The sequence below is a fragment of the Blennius ocellaris genome, assembly GCF_963422515.1.
Source record: "Blennius ocellaris genome assembly, chromosome: 2".
In the NCBI taxonomy this organism is placed as follows: domain Eukaryota; kingdom Metazoa; phylum Chordata; class Actinopteri; order Blenniiformes; family Blenniidae; genus Blennius; species Blennius ocellaris.
The window spans coordinates 15894485-15917138 of record NC_137651.1 but is presented as its reverse complement, the minus strand read 5'-3'; the positions used below and the strand labels follow the sequence as shown (position 1 = coordinate 15917138).

General features: G+C 39.8%; 1 protein-coding gene across 1 annotated transcript; it reads right to left on the bottom strand.

Moving 5' to 3' along the window:
- Nucleotides 1-5382: 5382 nt before the first annotated feature.
- kcnj5 (potassium inwardly rectifying channel subfamily J member 5) lies at nucleotides 5383-22610 on the bottom strand. Its single transcript, XM_080504132.1, has 3 exons — nucleotides 22545-22610; nucleotides 16952-17825; nucleotides 5383-6839 (listed from the first exon to the last, which is right to left on the bottom strand). Exons 1-3 carry the CDS (start codon nucleotides 22605-22607, stop codon nucleotides 6451-6453), a joined length of 1326 nt encoding a protein of 441 aa, XP_080360258.1. The 5' UTR covers nucleotides 22608-22610; the 3' UTR covers nucleotides 5383-6450.
- Nucleotides 22611-22654: the final 44 nt, after the last annotated feature.

The window sequence follows — 22654 nt, the reverse complement described above, 5'->3', positions numbered from 1 at the left end:
TTTGGTGGTATGAGTAATAACGGAACATGTCTTTTAAGAGGCAAGGATTTGGCCGGCGATACACACCCCCTGTCAGCTGGTGGAATGCTGCATTTTGTAACACACTTTAAAATAGACTATTCTGGAGTTTGTGGAGAAAATCAAAAGTTGGTTGCAGTCTCCTGAAGCATTGTGGAAAGCAATATGAGTTGCATGACATAAGAAGGAGATGTGGCTATATTGTGGTTGAATTGTGGTTTTAGACCATTTGGTATTTTGAATAAATTCAAATTCTCCCCAAAAAAAGCACCAACATAATGGCTGTTTAACTAAATATTGATTTTGGTGTTGCTGATGGTCATTTTAGTGTGGACTCCACGCTTAAATGTGCTCATCATTTCATTTGCCTTGAAACCGGTTACTCATCCACGGGCATGTAGGAACCGGACAGCACTCTTTCCTGTTCTAGTATTGTTTTGGTGTGTGGGAGGGAGAGGAGTCAGGAGGGTTACCAACTCAATGAGCTGGAGAGGGAGCAGGAGAGTGAGGGAGAGAAATGAAAAGATAAATATAGAGCATGCAAACTTATCGCTGCATGAGGTAATTTGGTTCTCCACAGTTGCTTCTTTCAGACACACTGTTAAACTGCACAATTTGCAGTCTAACGCTGTTTTGTGATTTAAAGTGCCTCGTGTACTTTGCACGCCGTGTTGTCACTATTAATCGCACATAAGGATTTCCGCACTGCATCACTTGTAATTTGATGATTTCTTCTACTGAATTCAAGGTGCTTCCTCCTATTATAATACACTACTCTCATACAGTATGAGGTGATGGCAGTTTGAGTAACCATACTTCAACTTAATTTGTACAATTCTCAGAAAATGAGGGATGCTTCAGTGGCTTGGATATAGATTTAGACACTGTGAGTATCTGGTGTTACAAAATCAATAAACCCTTAAACTGACTAAAAGCAGTGGCTGCACTGGTCTTGATTGTTGTCTCTTTTTTTTTTTTTTCCATCGATGCAAGGTTTCATTTTTCCTTGAATGGCAGATGGCCTACTATTATAAACTTGACCACCAGCATGAAGGAAAAGTCTTGCGATGCTTGAATTCCTCTCGGAACAAAGTGAACACAGTTCCCAGACAAAGCTTAACCACTGCCTTCATTTAATGCAGTTGTGTGGAACTATTGATTTATCTGTACCATTGATGTGGGATCTCTCACATCTCGCAGACTTCACTTGCTTTTCTCCTACACATCCAAAGCCCCTTGAGTGGGCTTAAATCTACCATGAGTCCACAGCGTGACGCAGTTTAATCCAATTTTACCCTACATTTACAGGAGCAATATTGATATAACAAACAGGGAAAATGTTGAAGTGACAAAAAAATACGAAACTGACGGTAAAGAAAATGTTTGAAGGAGAAAATTACTGTCCAACTTGTCAAAGGGAGGCAACTTTGGATTTTACTCCCATTAAATGAAAAGACTGCCAAATTAAAGTAAAAAGAAAACCCCACAATAACCTTTTTTTCCCCCCCCAATATCCCAATCGTGTTGACATCCAGTGTTTGCTGCACAGCTCTGTGTTGTACCAGGATGAGTCAGTAAGCTTGCAAAGTGTTTGCGGATTAGAAACTCCTCTCTCCACATCCAGAAGCTCTAAATTCTGTGCAGGTTTCAGTGCAGTATTAATGTAGAAGTAATGGCTGACAATGATGCTAAAAGGTCACTGTTAATTAATCCCACCCTGTATGCTCTATTGGCTTGTGCAGTTTTAAAGAAGGCCTGCGGTGACAGAACTGGCCCACAGAGCTTTGGAGAAACCACAGCTCGAGACGCTTCTGACATGTGAAGCTAATTTTTTACCCCTTTGTCATCCTCGGGAGAGTGTCAATGTAGTAATTTTACATTTGAGGGCCTGCCTTGTATTTGTTAACTTTCTGTCATTTAAAACCATTTTAAGAACTTTAATTTTGACCAAGGTTCACATACACGCTTCTTTCACCTGCCACTGCCTGTAGCTTTAAAATCCACTGCTGAGTATAATCTTCTAGTCATCACATCTATTCACCCAAATTTCAAAGTATCACTTTGACTGACAAAGCAACTGCTTAATCATCCTTTGATTTTCAGTGTTGCCGGCCTGCATTTCTCAGCAGGTAAGAGTAAGCCATCTCAGTCTGAAGCCACATTCACTCCACAGCCATAGAAATTCTCATCAAAGGCTGCCAACATCCAAAATCATCAAAGGGAAGTTTTCGGTCTATGGTCTGTGAAGAGGCAAAGGTTTTCTTGTCCATGCATCTCTCTGCAAGTTCCATTCCAAACTATCAGACTCTACTGGTTCTCTCTTTCTCTCTTTTTTTTTATACATCCAGCAATCCCTTTTAAAACTCCAGCATTCACTCGTCCGTATGCAGCATGTTTGAAAGGCAGGCAGTGCTTAACACAAGGCTGGCAAAACATGATTTTCCAGCTCTGGGTGTAACATTAATGGATGAAGTTACTGTTTTTGTATCAAAATTTGAAAACAATGTCACTTGGATTTGCTTCTGACCATTCAACTGACCTGCACTGAGAAAAGTTCAGCGTGAACCGAGAGGAGACTGAAACACGTCGCATCACAGCGCACGATTGGTTCGTTTGCTCTGTGTGAAGCGGTATTACATAAGGCTCAGTAACATGTTCGCTGCTGCTCGCAGCTTTTGTTCAGAGGGACACTGCAGATACAGGTTCCCCTGGAAAACCCAACAGATCTTGCATTTTAAGATGCATGTGTACAAAATATCTGGCTTCAGCCACAATGCTCCACACTCGAGCTAGCAGAGGAGTGGAATTACAAGCTTTAAAGGGAGGGAAACAAAGAGTGAGAGAAATAAATGACATACATAAAGCCTTCTTTTACCAGTGGGAGCTGCAAGGGAATGGAGACAGGGGGAGCATTATTGTACCATGTACGATGAGATTTGAATGCTTAATAAGATATAATTGTAGCAGGGAGACTCGGTTGCTAAAAAGGGGACAATAGGGTTTAAGAGCTTGTCTTTTACACTTTGGATGGTGCTGAAAGAAAAAAAATAAGACATTGCCAAGCAGAACATGAGAAATGTAGTACTTGTTCATTTTTCCACTGTTTGTCAAAGTGCAGGAAAAGATGTTCGACAGTTTCAGCCTGTTTGCAGGGGAGACACCGAGACCACAGGACAACGGTAAAGAAGTCAAACATTGTGTTGTGTCAGAGCAAAATAGCTCCGACCTGCTTCTTCTTCCCTATGCTTTTATTTCTCTTCCTTAAGCAGGATGTTTTATTCTTTCTGCACAGTGTTAATGGCCTATGTGCTTCCTCCTTTGTCACGAGAATGCATTATTTAACAGAGGAGGGGAGAGTATTAGTTAGCCACGGCGAGAGAAAGAACAATAGCTAGTTACTCCTTTTGGTCTGGTGCCATTCATCAGCTTTAGAAAATGCATCTGCTTTTGTTCCGCACCTTTTAGAATTTCCTCTCAGTAACAAAGGCCAGGTCCAACTGGGCCGAAATGTAAATGAATATTTTTTTGTTTGTTGCGTGTGTCCGTATGTGTGTGTGTGCACTTTTGGCTTGAGGTTGCGATGACTGATTGAATCTATCCCCTTTTTCCTCTTTCACATACACACACACTGCCTCGTTCACCCACGTGCACCTGCCATGGGTACCTATTTCAATGCACCATTCAATGGAAGCATTATATTCATTATCATACATTATTCAGATTTGAATCAGGGGCTGTCAGCTTGCTGACGATTCCTGCTTCCAAATTTAATAGGTTGGACAAGAATAGCCTTGACGTTGCAGCACTGTGATTTAGAATTTCTACGACACACTGGCCTTCAAATGCAACATTGTCTTTAACTTTTACGGCTGGGTGTATGCTGTAGATATTGTATAAAGTTATGATTACCCCCGTGACGTTTGCAATGTTTAGTCGATTGCAAGTCCTTAGCTGTGGTGGCCTTGGTGTGCATGCGTGCGTGTGTGTGTGTGTATGAGAGATCATCTATTACACTATGCCAACCTGAATCCTGGGGACTCTAGCAGCCACCTTTTGTGCTAATCCACGAGAAAACAGCGCATATTTGCTGTATGAGCATCGTTAATTAATGAGAAAATGGTAAAGGGGCAGAAAAAGCTTCTGATGATATCTCTTTTGTAACTGTTTGACAAGCATGGGCAGAGCAGTTTTGGCCTCAAGCTTTAGTGCAGGACAAGATTGTTTTGGGCTGATAATTGAAGGTTGCGCAAGTTTTCTTTTCATGATTTCACACAGAGCTAATCCAGTTTTCAGGTGTATGATTATGTAAGTTGTGTCGCCTAGATCCCCATAGGTTAAATTTGTGTTATCACGACACAGTAGCTGATAGTGAGTCCTGGGTCTCACTCTAAATTATGATACTTTCAGATCCTTTTTTGCAAAGTTCTGTGCAAAACGATGACGCACTCTCTCATATGCTCGTTCATTCATGCACACGTTATCTAAAGGGAACATGTTGTTCTTTTTGGACATATTATGTTTATTCCCATGAGAACACACAGAAACAGATGACATTCCAGCAATGAAAGATGATCTCTCACTCTCTAATGACAAACGTATTGTTCAGCAAATGGTGCTAAAGGTGCTATAATGTCAAAGTGAGAAAAACAAACAAACAAAAAACATTGAATGGACAAATATCTGTTTTAAACAAAATAAAACACAAAACAAAACAATGTAAGTTTGAACTAGAAAGTGGGAGATTTAAGTATCAGGAATCTCATATTCTTTCAACAAATGATAGTTTGATATTAATACACTGTCTGATAATATATTGTAAAAATCTCACAATTTGCATGCCTAGAAAATACCCTGTGTTTCTGACTGTATTAAACTTACTCCACAGTTGGGCGGGAATACGGGTTGTGTGATGCATGCAAACTTGGTGTCTTTCAAAGAAAAGAAAAAAAAAACATGTTGCAGATCATGGCCCTCATAGGTCAAGCTACCAAATCAGTAGTCAAGTGCCATAAAATATATAAAGCAAAAGACCTCAGGGCGGTTGTGGATAAGGGCCAAAGTGCTGAGTGAATAAAAAAAAAGACTTAAGAGCAACAGCAAAAGCTGAAGACTATGGAAATGATAATATTAACAACAAAAAGGCAAACAATGTGTTGGCAAGATAAACTTCAGAGATTTATCCGAGGGGGCAAAAAATACTGCTTCTATCATCAGCACTTTTATGCAACTGCAAAATGTCAAGGTTGAACATCTTTTAAATAAAAAAAACAAACAGAATGATACATGAAGTATTTCGTTTTGCTTGTGGAGGCTTTGCAATATTCATATACATGATGGGGGGGGGGGGGGGGGGGATCACAAACATTTCAAAAATAAGTTAAGCATAAATACTTTATATAAATACTTGAATCGACATTAGAATGTTGTCTTCAGCTCGGACTGACATGCATCAGTCAGTAGCAGTGGTGGGGCCGCATGGAAGATTGTGCTTTATGTGCCAGGGAAAGGGTGCTTGGAGTTAATGCTTTAGTTACTACACTGGAAATAGGAATCAGTTATTCAACCAGTGGGAGATTTCAAAGAATAATTAATTAGAAGGATATCTCGCCCTTCACCAGCTTTCATTGTTGTTGATTTAAAACCATAAAAAATTGTATAAAATGAAATACTGGCTAGCTCCTTTTGGGTCAAGCTCCCACTGTGTAGGAGACTTAATCAGACACATGATGAGAGTAATTATGACAGTACACCCACGAGGAAATGAACAAACAAAACTGAACTTCTTATGACTGCCAGTGCATGTTGCCTTGTGTATAAGTGCCTATGCAAAGCTTGCGGCCTTACACCGTTCACTCTAAGTGAATGGGCTTTCTGACATAATGACAACACTGACAGATGAAAGAAACAATAATCTCCCACATACAGAAAGTCATCATCATCAGCAAGGTTAAACATACCACGCAGAAGCAGCTGTCAGACATGAGAGCTGAGTTATGAGGCTCTGCTCTAATGAAGCCGATTTAACACACTCTAAAATGAGAATATTTGGGTACCCATAATAAGCCCATGGTACGCTGTCATGGCTACCAGTTTTCGCTCAAGTTTACATTATATAACTTGAGCTGCTGAATTATAGCAATAAGTGGTTGTTATGATTATAAAAAGACAATCTGAACCACCCACTTGCAAGTGTAGATATAGATACTGTACATTTGTGTTTGTGTATCTGTACTTACTTGTCTACAAAACCAATCTATACTATAGATTGACACTCAAATAGAGGAATATTGCATGAGTCGCGGGCCGGAGACTGATTTATTGACTCCAAAACTGCAATGGAACAAGCTGGCCATTGGCTAAATGAAGCATTTTTGTTGTTGTTTTGTTTTACTGTCATATTCTCCAGTTCAGTCTTTCAGCTGATGTGGCTAATCAGTCAGGCAGTCCATCAGCGAGGGGCAGATCCTCGAGGGCAGCGGCCGAGCCATTGGTCTCTCCTCTGTCACCCCCGGAATCCCTCTCCAATGCCTCCTCCTCCTCCTGGCTTAGTGGATCCTGTTTGGACAGGCGATTCAGGGTGTCAAAAGTCTGCAGTTTGGGATCCGGGCTGAGGAGCGAGAGCGTGGGCAACAATGCCCCATCCCGCTGCTTAGCAGCCAACTCCTTGGCACTGCAGGCGGGTGTGTTGGTTTCATAGATGTCGTGGAAGTTGTTGTAGTCAACCTCGTAGAAGCCCTTCTCCAGAGAAAGAACTGGTGTGAAGCGGTAACCCCAAAGCACCTCTGTGTCCAGGTAGGAGCTTCGGGCCTGACATGTCATCCCTGTTGTTGTGGTATGGGTAGGCATTTGTGTCCACACACACACAGACACACACAGACATAGACACACACACACACAAATGGAGAGAAGTGAGGGAAGAAAAAACAAGGACAACATCGGTTAATTATTCATGCCTCCACATAAGAAGCCCGGTTCTTTTTTCCGTTTACTCTAACCCCCATCATCATAACTGTTCTGATAAGCTACATTACACATCTCCACTGGAAATGTCAGCGCCGATCTTCTCTGATGAGCGACTTAAAGTAAAATATCATTTTTGACCTGTCATAGCCCAGTGCTGCAACAAACCTTGCTTTGAAAGATTAAAAAAAAAAAAAAAAAAGTCTGAATTACACAAATGCTAAAAATATAGCTTCATATTTACTCAGCAACTTGACTGATGTTGAATCTTTTATGTGAAACAATGGACTCACATCAGGACAGCAACAGAATGAACAGATTAGTAGAATGATCAAAGTCTGAGCTCATTAGGTGTTTAAATAAGCGTTTGGAGGTGGAGTCCCAGTGATGTGATCACTAACTGTACTCTCAGAAAATGGACTCAACATGTACAACATGGTCAAATAAAAATAAAAATAAATAAGAAAGATTTCTCATTCTTTATCCCTTTTTACTGTATGTATGATTGATTGTTAAATTCACTAATCCAAAAAGAGTAAGTTGAACTGCACTCATTCCAAGCATGATTGAAATTAGATGCTATTTGATCCAGTTTGCAATCACAACGGATCAGTGAGACAATCGACAAGTGGAAATATAATCAGTTGGTAAGTCAACATTTTGTTATGTTTCTCTTTGTTCGATGACATTAAAGTAAATATGTGCCGATAGTCCTGATTGCAAATGAAAAATGACTCCTACAAAACCCATCGCAACTATGCGAGAAGGAAAGACATTAATGAATTGAATGTTTGACATTTTGATGAATGGAATACATTTGTTTATTGTGTTATCATGGTTTAAAATGAATCCTCTTTGTTGCTGTGCACCGACTGGTAATCTAAATGAGTTGGACTCAAATTAGTGTGAAATGTGAGTCTGACAATGTTTGGCAAGATTGTATGTAGATTTTGTTTGTGGTGTTCAGCGTTGTATGCTCCAAAGCTTCTTTGTTTTGTTCGTGTTGCCTTCATCCTTGCTGTCGAGGATGCTGAAAAAGACCTTGGAGTCAAAGTGATGAGGAGCCACAGGACATGGGGATTGTGATTCAAGGCATCAAAGTCCTGAACAACCCTCAAGAACAAAAAAGCCTTTCTGTTTTGTCTCAGCTTACAATTAATCTTTTCTTTTAACTGCAGTAAATCTCTGAATAACTAATTAACAACAAAACAATCACAATCTCTATTCATATAGCATAGAGTAATCTGCATGATACATGTGTTGACAATCCTTGTTGCTTCCTTTTTTTCGTGCAGGGTTATAAAGAAAACAAAATGTATATTTGAAATAACCTAAATGTGAATCATTTCAAGCCGTTACATCAACTTCATTGGAAAAAATGTGGCTAGTTTGAGTATAGTGTATATATATTTATTGTATTCAATTCCAGAAGTTTGAATACTTCTGATGAGTAATTTCTTTCAAGTGATCGTATCAAAACTAAATGACTGCCCCTGGTGGCTTTGTGCAGCATGTACAGTATGGGCCGAACTGAACAAGAGAAGAAAGGAAGCTAAACCTTGAACACATTTTTCTTAAACAGTTTTTGTAGTTATCTGTAAGTTTTGTCTTACCAATGTTGTGAAAGTATTTCATTTATTTCTGATACGTTTGGTTGTAAATAGTCGTGTAAATATTGTGATAATGCCAGACTGGCAACGAACCTGCTTGTTGTTTTGTCCAGTTTTGTTCTTTTGCTTGTTGTATGTGGGCTGCTGAAAACTTTCATTTCTGTCTGTCTCTGTCTATTTGATGTCCCGTGAAAAGGAAGTCCATTTCTCTGTATTTAATTGTTGAACTTATAACACTAAAAGCGCTTCATGCCTTTCCGATGACATACTGGAGCGCTTTGTCTTTTCTTTTTTTTAAATTCATGCGACTGCTGCCGAAAGGAGTCCTGTGACAATAACGTCGCAAGACGTAAAATGTCTGTCTTGACTGATGAGGGAAAAGGCCCTCTCATGTCTGCATGTGTAAATTGTTATTAATTACACTTGCAGTGACAAAGTATGAGATTGCCAATTAGCAGTGAGGCTCTTGAAGACAACCATGCGCCTGATTGCCTGTTGGTAAACAAATACAAATATCATTAGATAAAGTCTGCATCCCTGCATACTATGTCGTGTATAACTTATTCCATGTCTTTGAAATATTTACATGTATAAGTATTGGTCACTACCTTCTAGTCTCTGATGTGATAATGGCCTGCTCACACAGTTCTATGACATTACTGTAATTAGCGATCCAACTGTGACACAGGATTTATAAAAAAAATGTTTTGCCTTCCTTCCAATTAGGCTTTATCATTTGAATATAGCAGACTACAAAACTCCCCCTCTTAATACCTTACTCATCCAGCAGAGTTACATCATTTGTTAACACATGGCATGATATGATACGACGAAGCATGTGCTGCTAAATATATGTAGATCTCACAGTGATCTGGGATTCAGTGCCTCACTGAGAGGAAAAGGCTTTTGCACATCTCCAGCCTTCCCTCTGGAAACGAGTGGCCTAGATTCCACATTTAACTTGTGAAATGTTTGTTATTTCGGTGACGACATCATCAAAGACAATATAGCGCCTTTCACTTCCTAATGAGACGGGTCTTTATAGTGTCTGTTAAGGTTGTTGGCAGATCACTTGATGTATCGGTTTTTAAGTTCTTGGTTTTGCAGCCCAAACAAATTATGCCGCTTTGTGAACATCTATAGTACGTTGTCTTATTAGCATATCAAAGAAGCTGCACCCAGTTGTATTTTTCTGTTAAGGTTGTGTCACAGTCGTCCTGATACTTCCAGATGTCCTGCAGGAAGAGGAATGTTCACATTCACATTCACTACTACAGTGTGTTTTCTGGTCTCTTTTGACTAAAAAATACATTTGAACAGCTGTTATTTCCTGAGGGAGACGCCTGCAAAAAGTAGAATTTAAGTGACCGAATCAATTCGCAAATGTTTTCTATTTCATTCGACACATTTATAGTTGAAGACAAGCTATCCATTTTCCACAGTGAGCAGAAACAAATATTACGCAGTATGTTAATGTGCCTGTTTTATTCTGTTGCTAAGCTCTTGGCTCCAAAACAGTGATTAGACTGTTTTCTCTTGCATCTTTTGTGAAAAATGATGGTTTATGTTTTGTATACCTACAGCTGCAGGCGGCTGTGTGCGTAGGAGATTCTTGTGTTGTGATGTGTTCATGTACTTCAAGACTCGACAGCTGGCGGATGAGCAGCAGTAGCCAGCCTGATAGATAAAGGTTACAGAATTCAGATCATTCCTTTACCGACAAATACGTATGCGTACAGTTGACCGAAGTGCAGTTTGTCATTACTGCCGCTGCATTTGCAAGAGACGCGGCGACACGGCAAGGAACAATAAGCAAGCAAGGAGATCATGTGAATCCGCTTGACTTTTTGTATTACAAAGCAGTAGCTAGGGATTTCTACGGTGCGTAAACTGTACATGGCTTAGCGCCACCATAAACAATCACAGCTCCCAGAACAGATTTTTTTTTTAAAACGACAACAAAAAACATGTTAACTCGTACAGGATAAACCACACATAAGAACCAGAGAAATCTTTGAAAGTGAGTGCCTGCTCATGACCCTGTGAGCAACACGCTTTTCTCAGAAAGGGTATTATCACTTGTCAAGCACAGATGCGTTTAAATAGGCCACTTTAATAACGCCTGCTTTGCTCTCACACGTGCCACTCTCACGGTTGTGTGTTGGACCACTGGCACGCACAATGGAAAAAGGCCTATCGCCAATGTTATTAATTACACCTTGCACGTGGGGTTTGTGAGAAAGCGTCACGGTACGGTGTAATTGCTGCTTTCTGCTGTTGTTGCTGCTGTCATTGCTTATTTTGGGGGGAAGCTCAGCAGCCGCCTTGAGGCCCTGACGGAAAACTCCCCCGGGGCAGAGTTTTTGTTGTCATTCCACAATCGTGGCTGGACTGAATTTGACACATCTTTGCAGGCAGGTAAGCCATGACAAGGTTAGAGCCAAGCAGCTGCATGTTAACTGCACATTATATACATGTGTGTATTATTCCATTACAGCTGTGCTGGCAGGTTAAATTATTGTTATGAATCACACCAGAGTGTATTCTGCGATGAAAAATGGCTGTTAAAAGTAAGAGGCCGTTTTGAATTATTTTTTTATAGACCTTTCCCATCTATAGAGACCTATTGTACATTTGTTGTAGAAAAAAAAAAAAAGACATGGTAAATGTCGAAGTAAAATGGATTAATGGCAGTACGCTCAAGCATTAACAGGACCGTGTAAAGGTCTTGTTCTTTTGTTCTCGTTTTATTTCCAGACTTGTATTTTGCCCTTGTGTTTTGGTGTGACTTTTCGTTCACCCCCCTCAAGGCGTCCCGCCCATGCTTGCATGTCCTGTGCTGACTAAGCTGCAAACTCATACACACCCTGGGAGCTCGATTCCCCTCATTTAGGTCTCTGAAAGACAGATGCTGAGGGTTTGTGTTGTGAATTTTTTCTTGGCATTTTTTTTTCTTCTATTTTTTGTCTGAGAAGCAAATAACACCAGGGTTGAAACACATCTTCTCTACCTTGATGTAGAGTGACAGCGCAGGGAAACAAGAGAGCCTGCACATTATTGTTGTGGCTAGTACACTCGTATCACCAAAATATTGCTGGTTTTGTCTCTGGGCTTGGTTGCTTGGAACAGTTTCTGGTCTCCCACTGTCCAAATACATTTATTCAAGGTTTATTGACTGTAAATTGATCTAAGGCATGAATGTAACATACCTTGCTTTCACCCAGAGCAGAGGAGGATTACTATTGCAAGAACACATCATTAGTAGGGTCAAACTAAGCTGTCTCACCGTCGTGAGACAACTCAGTTTTGATTTCACCCTTGTGACCTTTAACATAGATAGAGTTGTATAGAAGATGGATAACTTGATGGATCTTTCATTTGATGGATGGGGTGACGCAAGAGGACATGAAGTATAAATTGCCAGGACCTCACTAAAACATAGGATTTGTGATCTTAAACAGTCTCGAATGGCAAATTATTGAAATTTAACTGTCACAAAAAAAGCAAAAACAAATAATAAAACACCGTAGAGTTGTGATACACATATCGTCCACAATAGTACCCAAACCAACACTACTGTACAGCCACACTGCATGCTAAACAAACAATAAATTAACAATTTAACCGTAATTGTTTTTAATTGTGTTTTTGTTTATATTTGATCTCTGTTAGTGTTACACTTTAATATTCTCGAGCAGACTGTTTGCAGTGTTTGTGTTTTGGTAACAACACTTCTGTTTGGACCAGATACAGTTCAGTCTAATTCACTTTCGTGGTAAAGGAAGCCCCTGCCTCAAAACATTTCTCCTGATGACTTCTGCCTGAGACCTGCCCTTTCTATTTTCCTGGAACGCATGATAAAAGACAACTGCGGGCATTGTTGTTTACAAAGTGACAAAGCTGATGCAAGAAACCCTCTTGATTCTGGGAAATAGCAAAAGATATGTTTTGTTTTGTTTTGTTTTTTTTAAACTAATCAATATTTTACTGTCAAACAAAATGGGGTATACAATTTAAACCTCTCTCAGATGATACCTAGATAAGTTAGATGATTTTACTACAAGCATATAATGTAAAAAAACAAAAAAAAAAACACTTTGTGGAAGTAATAAACACACTCAGTTCTAGTGTAAAATGAATAATGTGCTCACAATTACAGAAACGTCTGTGAGATCATTACTTTTTGGGAAATGAAAACAGTTGCAAAGCCACTGCCTCTCCCTCCCTTGCTCCCAGCGCATGGTATAAACTTTAGTGTCAGCTTTACTTTCAACGTCTTCTTCCTGCTTAAGGGAGGCAGAATGCCTCATTAATCCTGATTTCAGTGCAACTGACAGCGTCATGAAAGATGTCTGAAGCTTCACCTGTATCCGCAGTAGCTGTGATGCATTTGCAGTCCTAAATAAACATTAGCTTCCCTTTATGAGAGGCGTCTGCTGCTGTCTGTATGTTGGTAGTTTATCACAGCTATATTGTTACTCGTTCTCATTGCTTCATAAATCAGGTTCATTCATGAACAGGTGTTATGCCAAGTTCTGCATAATGCTGGGAAAAAAACATCCCTATTGCAGGAGCTTATGCAGTTTAAAAATACAATAATTCAATAGAAACTGTCGGACTCAAACGTGTAGTTACTTTTTATTTGCAGTAACATGTTAGAACTCTGCTACTTTAGAGAGAAGTTATGGCTGTGGCCCGGTTGGTAGAGTGGTTGTTCTTCAGTTGTTAGGTTGCAGGTTGAAATTTCCCATCTCTCCCTGTCCATATGTCGCAATGTCCTTGAGCAAGGCTCGGAACCCCACACTGCTCTCAGCAGATGAATATCGTGTCTTACATGTGGCAGCCATGTCCATTTGTTGAAATAATTTCTCTTCTGTTTTCCCTAACTTGCTGAAAATGAACTCACTGAACAGATTTGATGGTAGAAAAAAAATAGCCTGTTAATTGTCAACCTTTACATCAGTGGATAGTTAAAAGATAAACTACCAAATAAAAAATCAGATATAAGATTGATCATTTTCAGATTTTGTAAAGCAAAACAATTAATTATTTGAATCAGATATGTGTAAGACTTCTTTGTGCCCCTACATGAAAAATCACAGCTGTGGGATGCAACTGAAATAAAGTTCCAGAAAAGCTTGTAGTTTTGTGGAAGGGCACACATTTATTTGAATTAACATCCCAAGTATCGATAATGCACCATTTTTCTCAAGAGCAACAATGATGTAAAATGTATTTAGATTAAGAAAGTACATATACAAATGTATATTATGTATGGTTGTTATTCTATATTTTATATTGCATGGATGATAAATGTTCTCATTTCAGTTTTTATTTGCTCAATTTATTATAGTGATTTATATACCTGCGATATTATTGAGTGTGTTGTGTATTGCTTCAGTGTTACTACATGTATCCTCATTAGTGAAATTACGCTGCGTTGTGAAGTGGGTGGGCAGCGTGGACTTTGATAAGTCCTCCTTTTCTTTTACTTGCCATCTCAAATACTGTAGGAGTGGCTGTTGTTAGTGATTTTCAGAGCCTGACTCACAATCGCGCTGCAAACCACAGCCTGGCTGTCAATGCAGCAAACGAGCCAAGGCTGGGGAGGCAATGGAGCCACTTCACCATACACTTAACTGTCACTTACAACATGCACAACTGCACACAACTCATGAGATTATAGATAATTTATTCAAATGACAATTGTGTTCATAGTACTATTATTGCTCTGTTCAATCTTCAATCTTGTCTTTTCAATCACATCAGATATTGCTTGATGTCAAATCCAAGATAGTCCATAAATTAAATGAGTGCGAGATTAGCATTTGTAGATTTTCCATTTGATCTAATTTTAGTTTTACATACCAAAATAATTTTTTTTAACCAATTTACTGCAGATCTGCTTTGAAACTGTAACTTTATAGGACTTATAGAACAGCTATGTATATTGAAACTTCAAGAACAAAATTTAACAGTATCAATATTGCAGTGGCAGTCTGTGCATTTCAGACCCAGACCTTTACTAGTGCTGGTCTGAGTCAATCCACCCCAGAAATGCCATATAAAAAGCCTTTGCATCACAGATAGATACTTGTGTAGCCAGAATAAATACCTTTACAAATGAAAATTGTTTTGACAATAAATCTGCAACCAAATGTCTTTATCTTCCCCTTCAGCCATTGTCGGTTGACAAAACCGCTATTAAATAAACACAACTATATTTTTGTTCGTGCAGCTTGCTACAGAGGCAGCCAACCAGCGCTGGAGAGTGAACTCTCTGATGACCCAATCAGAGGGCTTGAATACACTGATGTCACGCTAAGCCATCGAGAAGGCTCTGAGTCGTCAATATAAAAATGTGATAGGTTGAAGCAGCAGAGTGACCGACACTGGTTTTTCACTGCAGATGCCTGCAGAATTGAATCTGAAGGCCTATGGCAGATTTCTTTACCCTGGCTACAGGTGATGGTCAAAATGTGATTGGTTAAAAGCTTTGATATGGAAATACATGTCTAGAAGCAGCGCCGCCGGCAGAGAAGCTATGAGGAGAAGCGGACTGACCATTTGGAATTATAGTATTCATGGGCAAAATATAATCAACACGAGGCTGTGATTCAGATCTTTTTCTTAGGCCTGCAGAGAAGGCCTTCCAAGCTCTGACGGCCCGCCACTGCCATATTGTGTAGTTTTGTCAATCATCCCAAATTTGCTCTTTTTGACAAATGTTGATGTAATTAGTCAAAGGACAAAAGGGATGACATGTCATAATGTCAAATGAGTTTGATATGCTTGTGAGTGTGTATGTGTGCATGTTTTTTTTTTTTTTTTATATATATTTCTCATTAGGTTGAAGACAAGAAGGGGAGGAACTGGGGGAAGTGCTAGTGGATGAGTAGATTAGTTTGTTGCCTCGCGGTCAAGGGCAGTGACGGCATAACCCTGCATGATGCCATACTCTCTGCCGGTGAAGCGAAAGGTGATTTAATGCCTGAGTCAACTATCCAACAGCGTGAGCAGGAAGCAAGATGACTGTTGGTGCTTTGGAGAAAAAACAAAACAAAAGACAAAGCATAAATAAATAAATAAATAAATAAATAAATAAATAAAGCAGAGCAGAATTGGTAGGGATAAATGCAAAGCCAGGTCTGTTCGGGACATTTGTGCTGTGTGTGCTCGTGTGTGTGTCTTTTTTTTTTTTTTTTTTTAATCAATACAACGATATGCCCATGAGACAAGCAGGTCCTAATCAACCATGTACTTATGTACTTATGTGATGAAATCCAATAAAGTAAATTAGTAGCATGCATAATACATTGTATTAGAAATTAAGACTTCATATTACTTCTTTGAATAAAGACCATTTGACAATGTGGCACAGGGATGTAAAAAAAACCCAATCAAGCCAATACCACACACAAAAATTGATTAGAGTAGCAAATTAACAACACTCATCAGTGATCTATCAACTATACTGTGTGTGTGTGTGTGTGTGTGTGTGTGTGTGTGTGTGTGTGTGCGTGCGTGCGTGCGTGCGTGCGTGCGTGCGTGCGTGCGTGCGTGCGTGCGTGCGTGTGTGTGATAATCTACACGCACACACAAGTGTGTGTGTGTGTGTGTAGATTATCATTTCAAATTGAAGGTTGAACTGTTTCCCCAAGCAGCTTTGTCTACACTCAGGGGCCCTGTGGAACTTTACAGAAACACCTAGTCATGTCAGCCTCATAAATGTAACCAGCCTGAAGCACTTTCCGGGCTGCTCCAGCCTTTACCCCAAACACAGACCAGCGGTGTGGGCAGCTACACTTCAGCCATATAGAAATAAACAACATCAAAGACATAACCTTGACGTAGCAACAGTGGAAATGTGGCTTCAGTGAGTACAGAGAAACTTAGCTTTCAGTAGTGTTCCTCTGATGAAATAACAAATATTGACACGTGTGCAGATGAAATTGAACTACAGTTGTAAGTTTAACCCGAGAGAAGAGAGAATCAACAGCTTCATTAAAATTATATTTGTCAACTAGTCTATATATAAGTAGTTAAAACAAAGAATATATATATATATATATATACATACTGTACTCACTATGAAGTTTTTTCATTTTATTTATGTCTCACTTAAAATCAGTTAGTCTCTTTTTTTTCTCCATCCATTACAGCCTTTTCAATAGGCAGCACTTGCAGGTACTCACACCCTTTGGCAATGTATCTTTCCATGCAAGGCTCTTCTGAGTTTCCATCCATTTATCTCTGACCATCCCTCCCCCTCAGCTCACTTAATGCATCAAACATTTCCTTTCCCTCTACCTCTTAATGTGTAATCCAGACCCACCACTCCACGCCACCCAATCCCTTCATACCTGTAGCCTCCACCATGCCCTCAAGGATAACCACGATCTCAAACTCCTCCTTCTCCATTTGCGCCATAGACATCTCCCAGAAGGGGCTTTTCTCGTTAATCTCATGAGAAATGATGAGCGGCGACACCAGGAATAGTCGGTCGTCTCCTGTGTCAAAACCGATGTTGATGTCAGTCTGGTTGAGTGGGATGAACTCCCCCTCCTTGGTCTGCTGCGATCGGATCAGCTTTGCTCTGATTGATGCTTCCACAATGTGAGAGTTCCTCAGGTCCCCCACCCGAAACATCAGGCACAGCTTGTTATCTCGCACCGATATCACGGCCTTGTGAGAAAACATGAGGGTCTCAGCACGGTTCTTTGGCTGTGAGATCTTGACAAACATGCAACCCACCATCATGGCATTAACGATGGAACCCAAGATGGCCTGCACTAAAAGCAAGATAATACCCTCAGGACACTTTTCCGTGATTACACGATAACCATACCCGATGGTGGTCTCAGTTTCAATTGAGAAGAGGAAGGCTGACACAAAACTGTTGAGGTTTTCCACACACGGGGTCCAGCCCTCCTCGTCGCCGTGCACCAGATCGCCACGTATGAGTGCAATCAGCCACCAGAGAAATCCAAAAAAAAGCCAGTTGACGACATATACCAATGTGAAGATAAAAAGACTAAGCCTCCAGCGTAAGTCCACCAGCGTTGTGAACAAGTCACTGAGGTAACGGTAGGTCTCTTGCACATTTCCATGATGAACGTTGCACTTTCCATCCTTCTGCACGTATCGCTGACGTGGCTTCTTTGCTGGGTCAGAAATCAAATGGGTGCGCTCTGTCGAGATCTGAGCCTCCCTCAAGTGTTTGGGAAGCTTCTTCACCTATGTTGAAAAGGAAAGATAAAAAGAGATGGTGTGGAGTGAGGGAAAGGAAGGTTTAAGTGAGTTGGCATGCAAAGACAGAATGAAAGAAACTATCCGCAATTACTGCTCTCCACATGGGTGTATTTTATCCAGCCCCCACTGGTTTCCTTCAGTTAATATTTCCCTTACAACTATACTCAGTTTGTAGTAGAGGCTGTCAGTATTAACATTTTTTAATGTGATTTTCCTTGAGGTTTAAAAAAAAAACCTCCACTGCTCTGTACTGCTGTTGAAGAGGTAAATCAAATTAGGGAACGGTTATAAAGTCACATCCCAGTGCTGCTTAACAATGACATTGTGGGCGTCAGTGGGTGTATGTGTATGTACAGGACAAATAAGAAATAATGCATAAGGACACTATGAGAACACAAGGACAAGGTCTTTGTCTGTGTTGGCCTGGGTCCAGCGTGTCATTCTGGCTCCACAGCTGTACCATGCCTTTCTCCCTGCCCTGTGCTTCCCCTCCCCTTTCACATCACAGGGCACTGGCAGGCCTGAATGGGAGGAGATCCTCCATCCTTTACTAATAGACCCACATAGGAATAACAAAAAAGAGCAGTAGATGCCTCGGGCCTAGATGGCGTACCGTCTTGGGATCGGCAGCGGAAACCTATCCCAGGTTGAACACTCTGGAGACTGCTGTTGTTGTTATTGTCCATCTACTCCCGTATTTGCAGAAGAACTATTTCCTCCAACTGTGATGCAGCATTTCAGAAATTTTGTTTTCTCACCTATTTTTATGAAGCGTTAGAGCCTTTTAGAAAAAGTTCCACTGTGGGACACCCTAAACACCATGAAAGTTTTCCTTTTTCATTTGAAAACGTGTAAACGGGGCCCTAGTTCAGACAGTTTGGGCCTCTTTTAGGATGTCCTCTGGTCACCTGAGCTACACAAGCATCACACTTTAACTGTGAGTTAAGTTCTACAGAGAAAAAAGATTATTACTCTGTTACACCAAGCTTCATGCTGCTTTTAATTTTGAAGGCAGTATATTGTAAATTCATTATTTTGCTCTGGTGGAGAGACTTCTCACAGAAGCGCCATCACCTGACTCCGTGTGACCAATCAGAAGAAGCCATATAGTTAATGGACTTCACGTAAACTCTCTTGAGGCAGCAGGCTCTCCTCTATCGATGTGCGTAGGGATAACACTTTGATATCAACAACAATTACTGAATGCTTTTTCCTTTGACGAAGTAGAATAACATTTCTGCTGCAGCCACTCATGTTTGATTTATGTTGTCCACTCACAAAGTGCCTGATATAATAAAGTTTTGCATGTATTAAAATAGGTGCAAACAGGATTTTACAAGGATTGTTTCTGATAGATGTGCAAAATATCTCAATCCATCCATTCAGTGTGTTTGCTTTAATGGGTATAGAATATTAGTTGTATCATGCAGATTGTGCAAAACACTGACACGTTTATGGTAATTGTTATGTCAACGATTCATGCCCAATGCCCAATTACGCTGGCTGGCCACAAATTTTGTTTGCTGGCTTTAATGTTAGGTTCTTTCTTATTTCCTCTCCTCACATGCCCAACTCCACAGTTATCACAATGTTGTGCTTGTACAGACTCAGTGCTACATCCACTCTAACCAGTGTGAATGCAAGCGAACAAACATTTAAACACTTCTTTCAGCAGAATGTTTCTGTGAAAACAGAAGCTAATGCAAGCGAGATCCTCATTTGAATACTCCTGTTTGCATTAATGGTGTTTTTCGTAGTTGATCACCCTCAGAATGCAAACTGAAAGTGTAATGTACTTGCTTGAGCTTGTAATTTAGCATGCTTTAAAGCAATTCCTGGTAAAAGTTGTAAGAACATACACAGAAATCCAGAGCTGTCTGTGTATAAAGTTTGAATAATTCCTTGGTTAATTTGCTTTTTGTGTTATTTGTTAAGATATTTCCAACCTCATGAAACATTTTATGGTTTTATTCTATCTGAAATTGCACATTGATTGAACTATAATGACATCATTGAGGTCACTCAGAATATATTTGAAGTTTCAAATGAATCCTAATTCTGTATTAAAACCTACGAAAGAAGTTTTTACTTAGGTTTTATTTATTTTTTTGGATGTGTACTCTCTACTCTAAAAATATTAATACATTTATTATTATTTTTGATGGAATCTTTGAATGGTCTACAAACTTGCAGTATACTATTTAGTGTACTGTATATTTGATTCCATTCAAGGTTGTGAAAACAGATTGTCTAACAATCTGCAAATGTAAAATTGTATAAAGTCATTGGCCTCTTCTTGGGTGAAACCATTTACGTATATATACTGTAAAGATAAACATATGTCAGGTGCAAGTTGTAAAGCATCATTCAAATAATCCCAGGACAACAACAACAACAACAACAGACTGACTGTTGGAAACTCCTAGAAAAGCTGCATTGAATTGTGTTTGCACTGGTTGCTGCTCTGCGCTATCACAAAAACGATCACTCCCACAGATCGGCCAAGAAGAACCAAGTCTTGGTGTCGACTATGTCCTTGCAGTACCTTCAGCTGTAGAGCCTTCAAAATAGAATCTGTTTGTCAGGTTCAGGAAAAGTATTTTTACTGAGGTGTCAGCTGCTGTTTCACTACAATCCTGTGAATAGTTGCACTTAGTCTGCATGTAGGGCAAAGACTTTTCAGATATCGATTCAAAGTGATCCTTACTTAAGGAACAATTTGACAAAGAGAAGGTGAAAGACAATTCTTATTGACCTTCTTTGCAATTAGTGACTTGATGACAGTGCATTCACTAAATGTCAATGGACTTCTTATTACAAACTATCCTCGGGGATATTGGACCAAATATAGATCACAAGCCCTGTCAGTCCAACTCTCTTTGAAGTTAAACTTTTCAAGCTTTTTCACCAGTAACTGTAACTGTAAAATGGATCAATTGTATTTATTTGTCAGTAATTGTGACAATACAACTCTCAAATGATCTATTTCCACACTTTGTACTGAGCTAATTGAGCGATAGATGAAGCTGTCACAAGGAGCGCTGCCCAATCTTTGGCCTTTGTAGTCGATATAATCCCCGAGGGTGATGGGCCATAAACAAATTCATTAGCTGTCTCCACATGGCATTTGTAAGTGGTGGGGGATTTGTCTCATTGAGCCTTTCTGGTCAGGCTTGAGTGGGCCATGTAAGCTCCAATCAGCTGGGGAATTAGGACAGGTAACAAGTGCAATCTTCCCAATTGTCACAGGAAAGGAGTGTGATTTCAAACTGCACCCCTTCTACCACGAGTCCGTAACTAGAAGTAAATTTAAAAAAAAAAAACTAAGCTAATGAGATCTGATTATTTTTTATTTATTTTCCTCCTTCCTGCCCCATTCAGTTTTTATCAGTTTAGACTTTGAGTTTGTAGTTTTAATAAAATATGGAACTTCTTTCACGAGAATTAAGTTCGATCGGTCTTTTTCATATAGCTGTGGAGAAATCCCTTGTTTTCATATGCAATACAGACAAAGTCACGGGTATAATCCACTCTCAGCCGTTGTCATTTCAAGTAATCTGTGGTGATCAGCTCTTCAATAAATCTTAACAACTAAAAGTAATTAGTTTATGTTTTCTTCATTTATTTTCAGACAGTGTAGCTTTACAGTCTTTTAAAGTGATAATAAATAGGTCCAGGGGAGTTATACTATCAATATAACTGCTACATCTAGTGGTCAAACTTTTTTTTGTGTCCAGGGGGCACAGTGGAGTAGTTCTCGTCCATTTATCATTATCGAGGTGAACTGCTCAATATATGGCGATATTGATTTGAGGCCATATCGCCCATCCCTAATCAGTAAGAAGATCTGCATATGCCATTTGTGGATTTGTGTTGTTACAAATAAATTAATAACTACTAGTAAATACAATATTTTACACAACAGTTATTCAATTGAAGACATTTTTTGCATTTTAGTTTCACTGCAGCATTTTGAAATGATGTCCATCTACAAGGAAAATAGCAGAAATGCTGAAAAAGATGTAGTTTTCATGTGGGTCCACTAGTGGGTGCTGTAGTGTTTACAATGAACCCACACACATTTCATATTGTCCATCTTCTTACACATGTGCAAAAGAACTATTTACGAGTGACAATTGACTATGGTGTGCACGTGCAGGAGCAGCGTTTTAAGTTCCTCGCTCGTCATTACATGCTCTGTATCAGGAGTCAGCAACTTTTTTTCACATGCACATAACAGTAGCAGGCGAGATGCATTTTTTTAATGGCCAATCCATCACAAATAAAGAATGCATTTCTAACACTAATGAGATTTTACTTCATACATAAAGGCCATTGGCATTGGACTTTAAGCTGCAGAGGTCCTCTGTTGAAGATGAATTACGGTGCTTCACCATGACTGCTCCGTCATGATATTCTGTGCAGTTGCGCTTTGTCTGGGACTGAGCGCAAAGCTGCTCCCATCTACGACAACTCATTTTAAACAATATTCATACAGAGATGGCCTTCGGCTGTAGGCCCATGGTTGTGTGGGGGCATTCCCAATGTGGTACCAGTATTTTCAGGGTTTAAAACCTCTGCTTCTTTGTTTCTTTTGCACTTCTTTTCTTGAAGACCACCATCACAATACCTTGACCTCATATCAGGTTTGACCAATTCTATGCTAAATAGCACATTTGAAGTAGAAGAGTTGTGGTTTTGTACCTGTTCAGGCGTAACGCCTATCTCCATGTTGTGGTCCATCAGGACTCTGGAATCTCCTGCCATCCTCAGCTGGAGCTCACCTGCAAAATATAGAAAAAGTGAATCAGCCA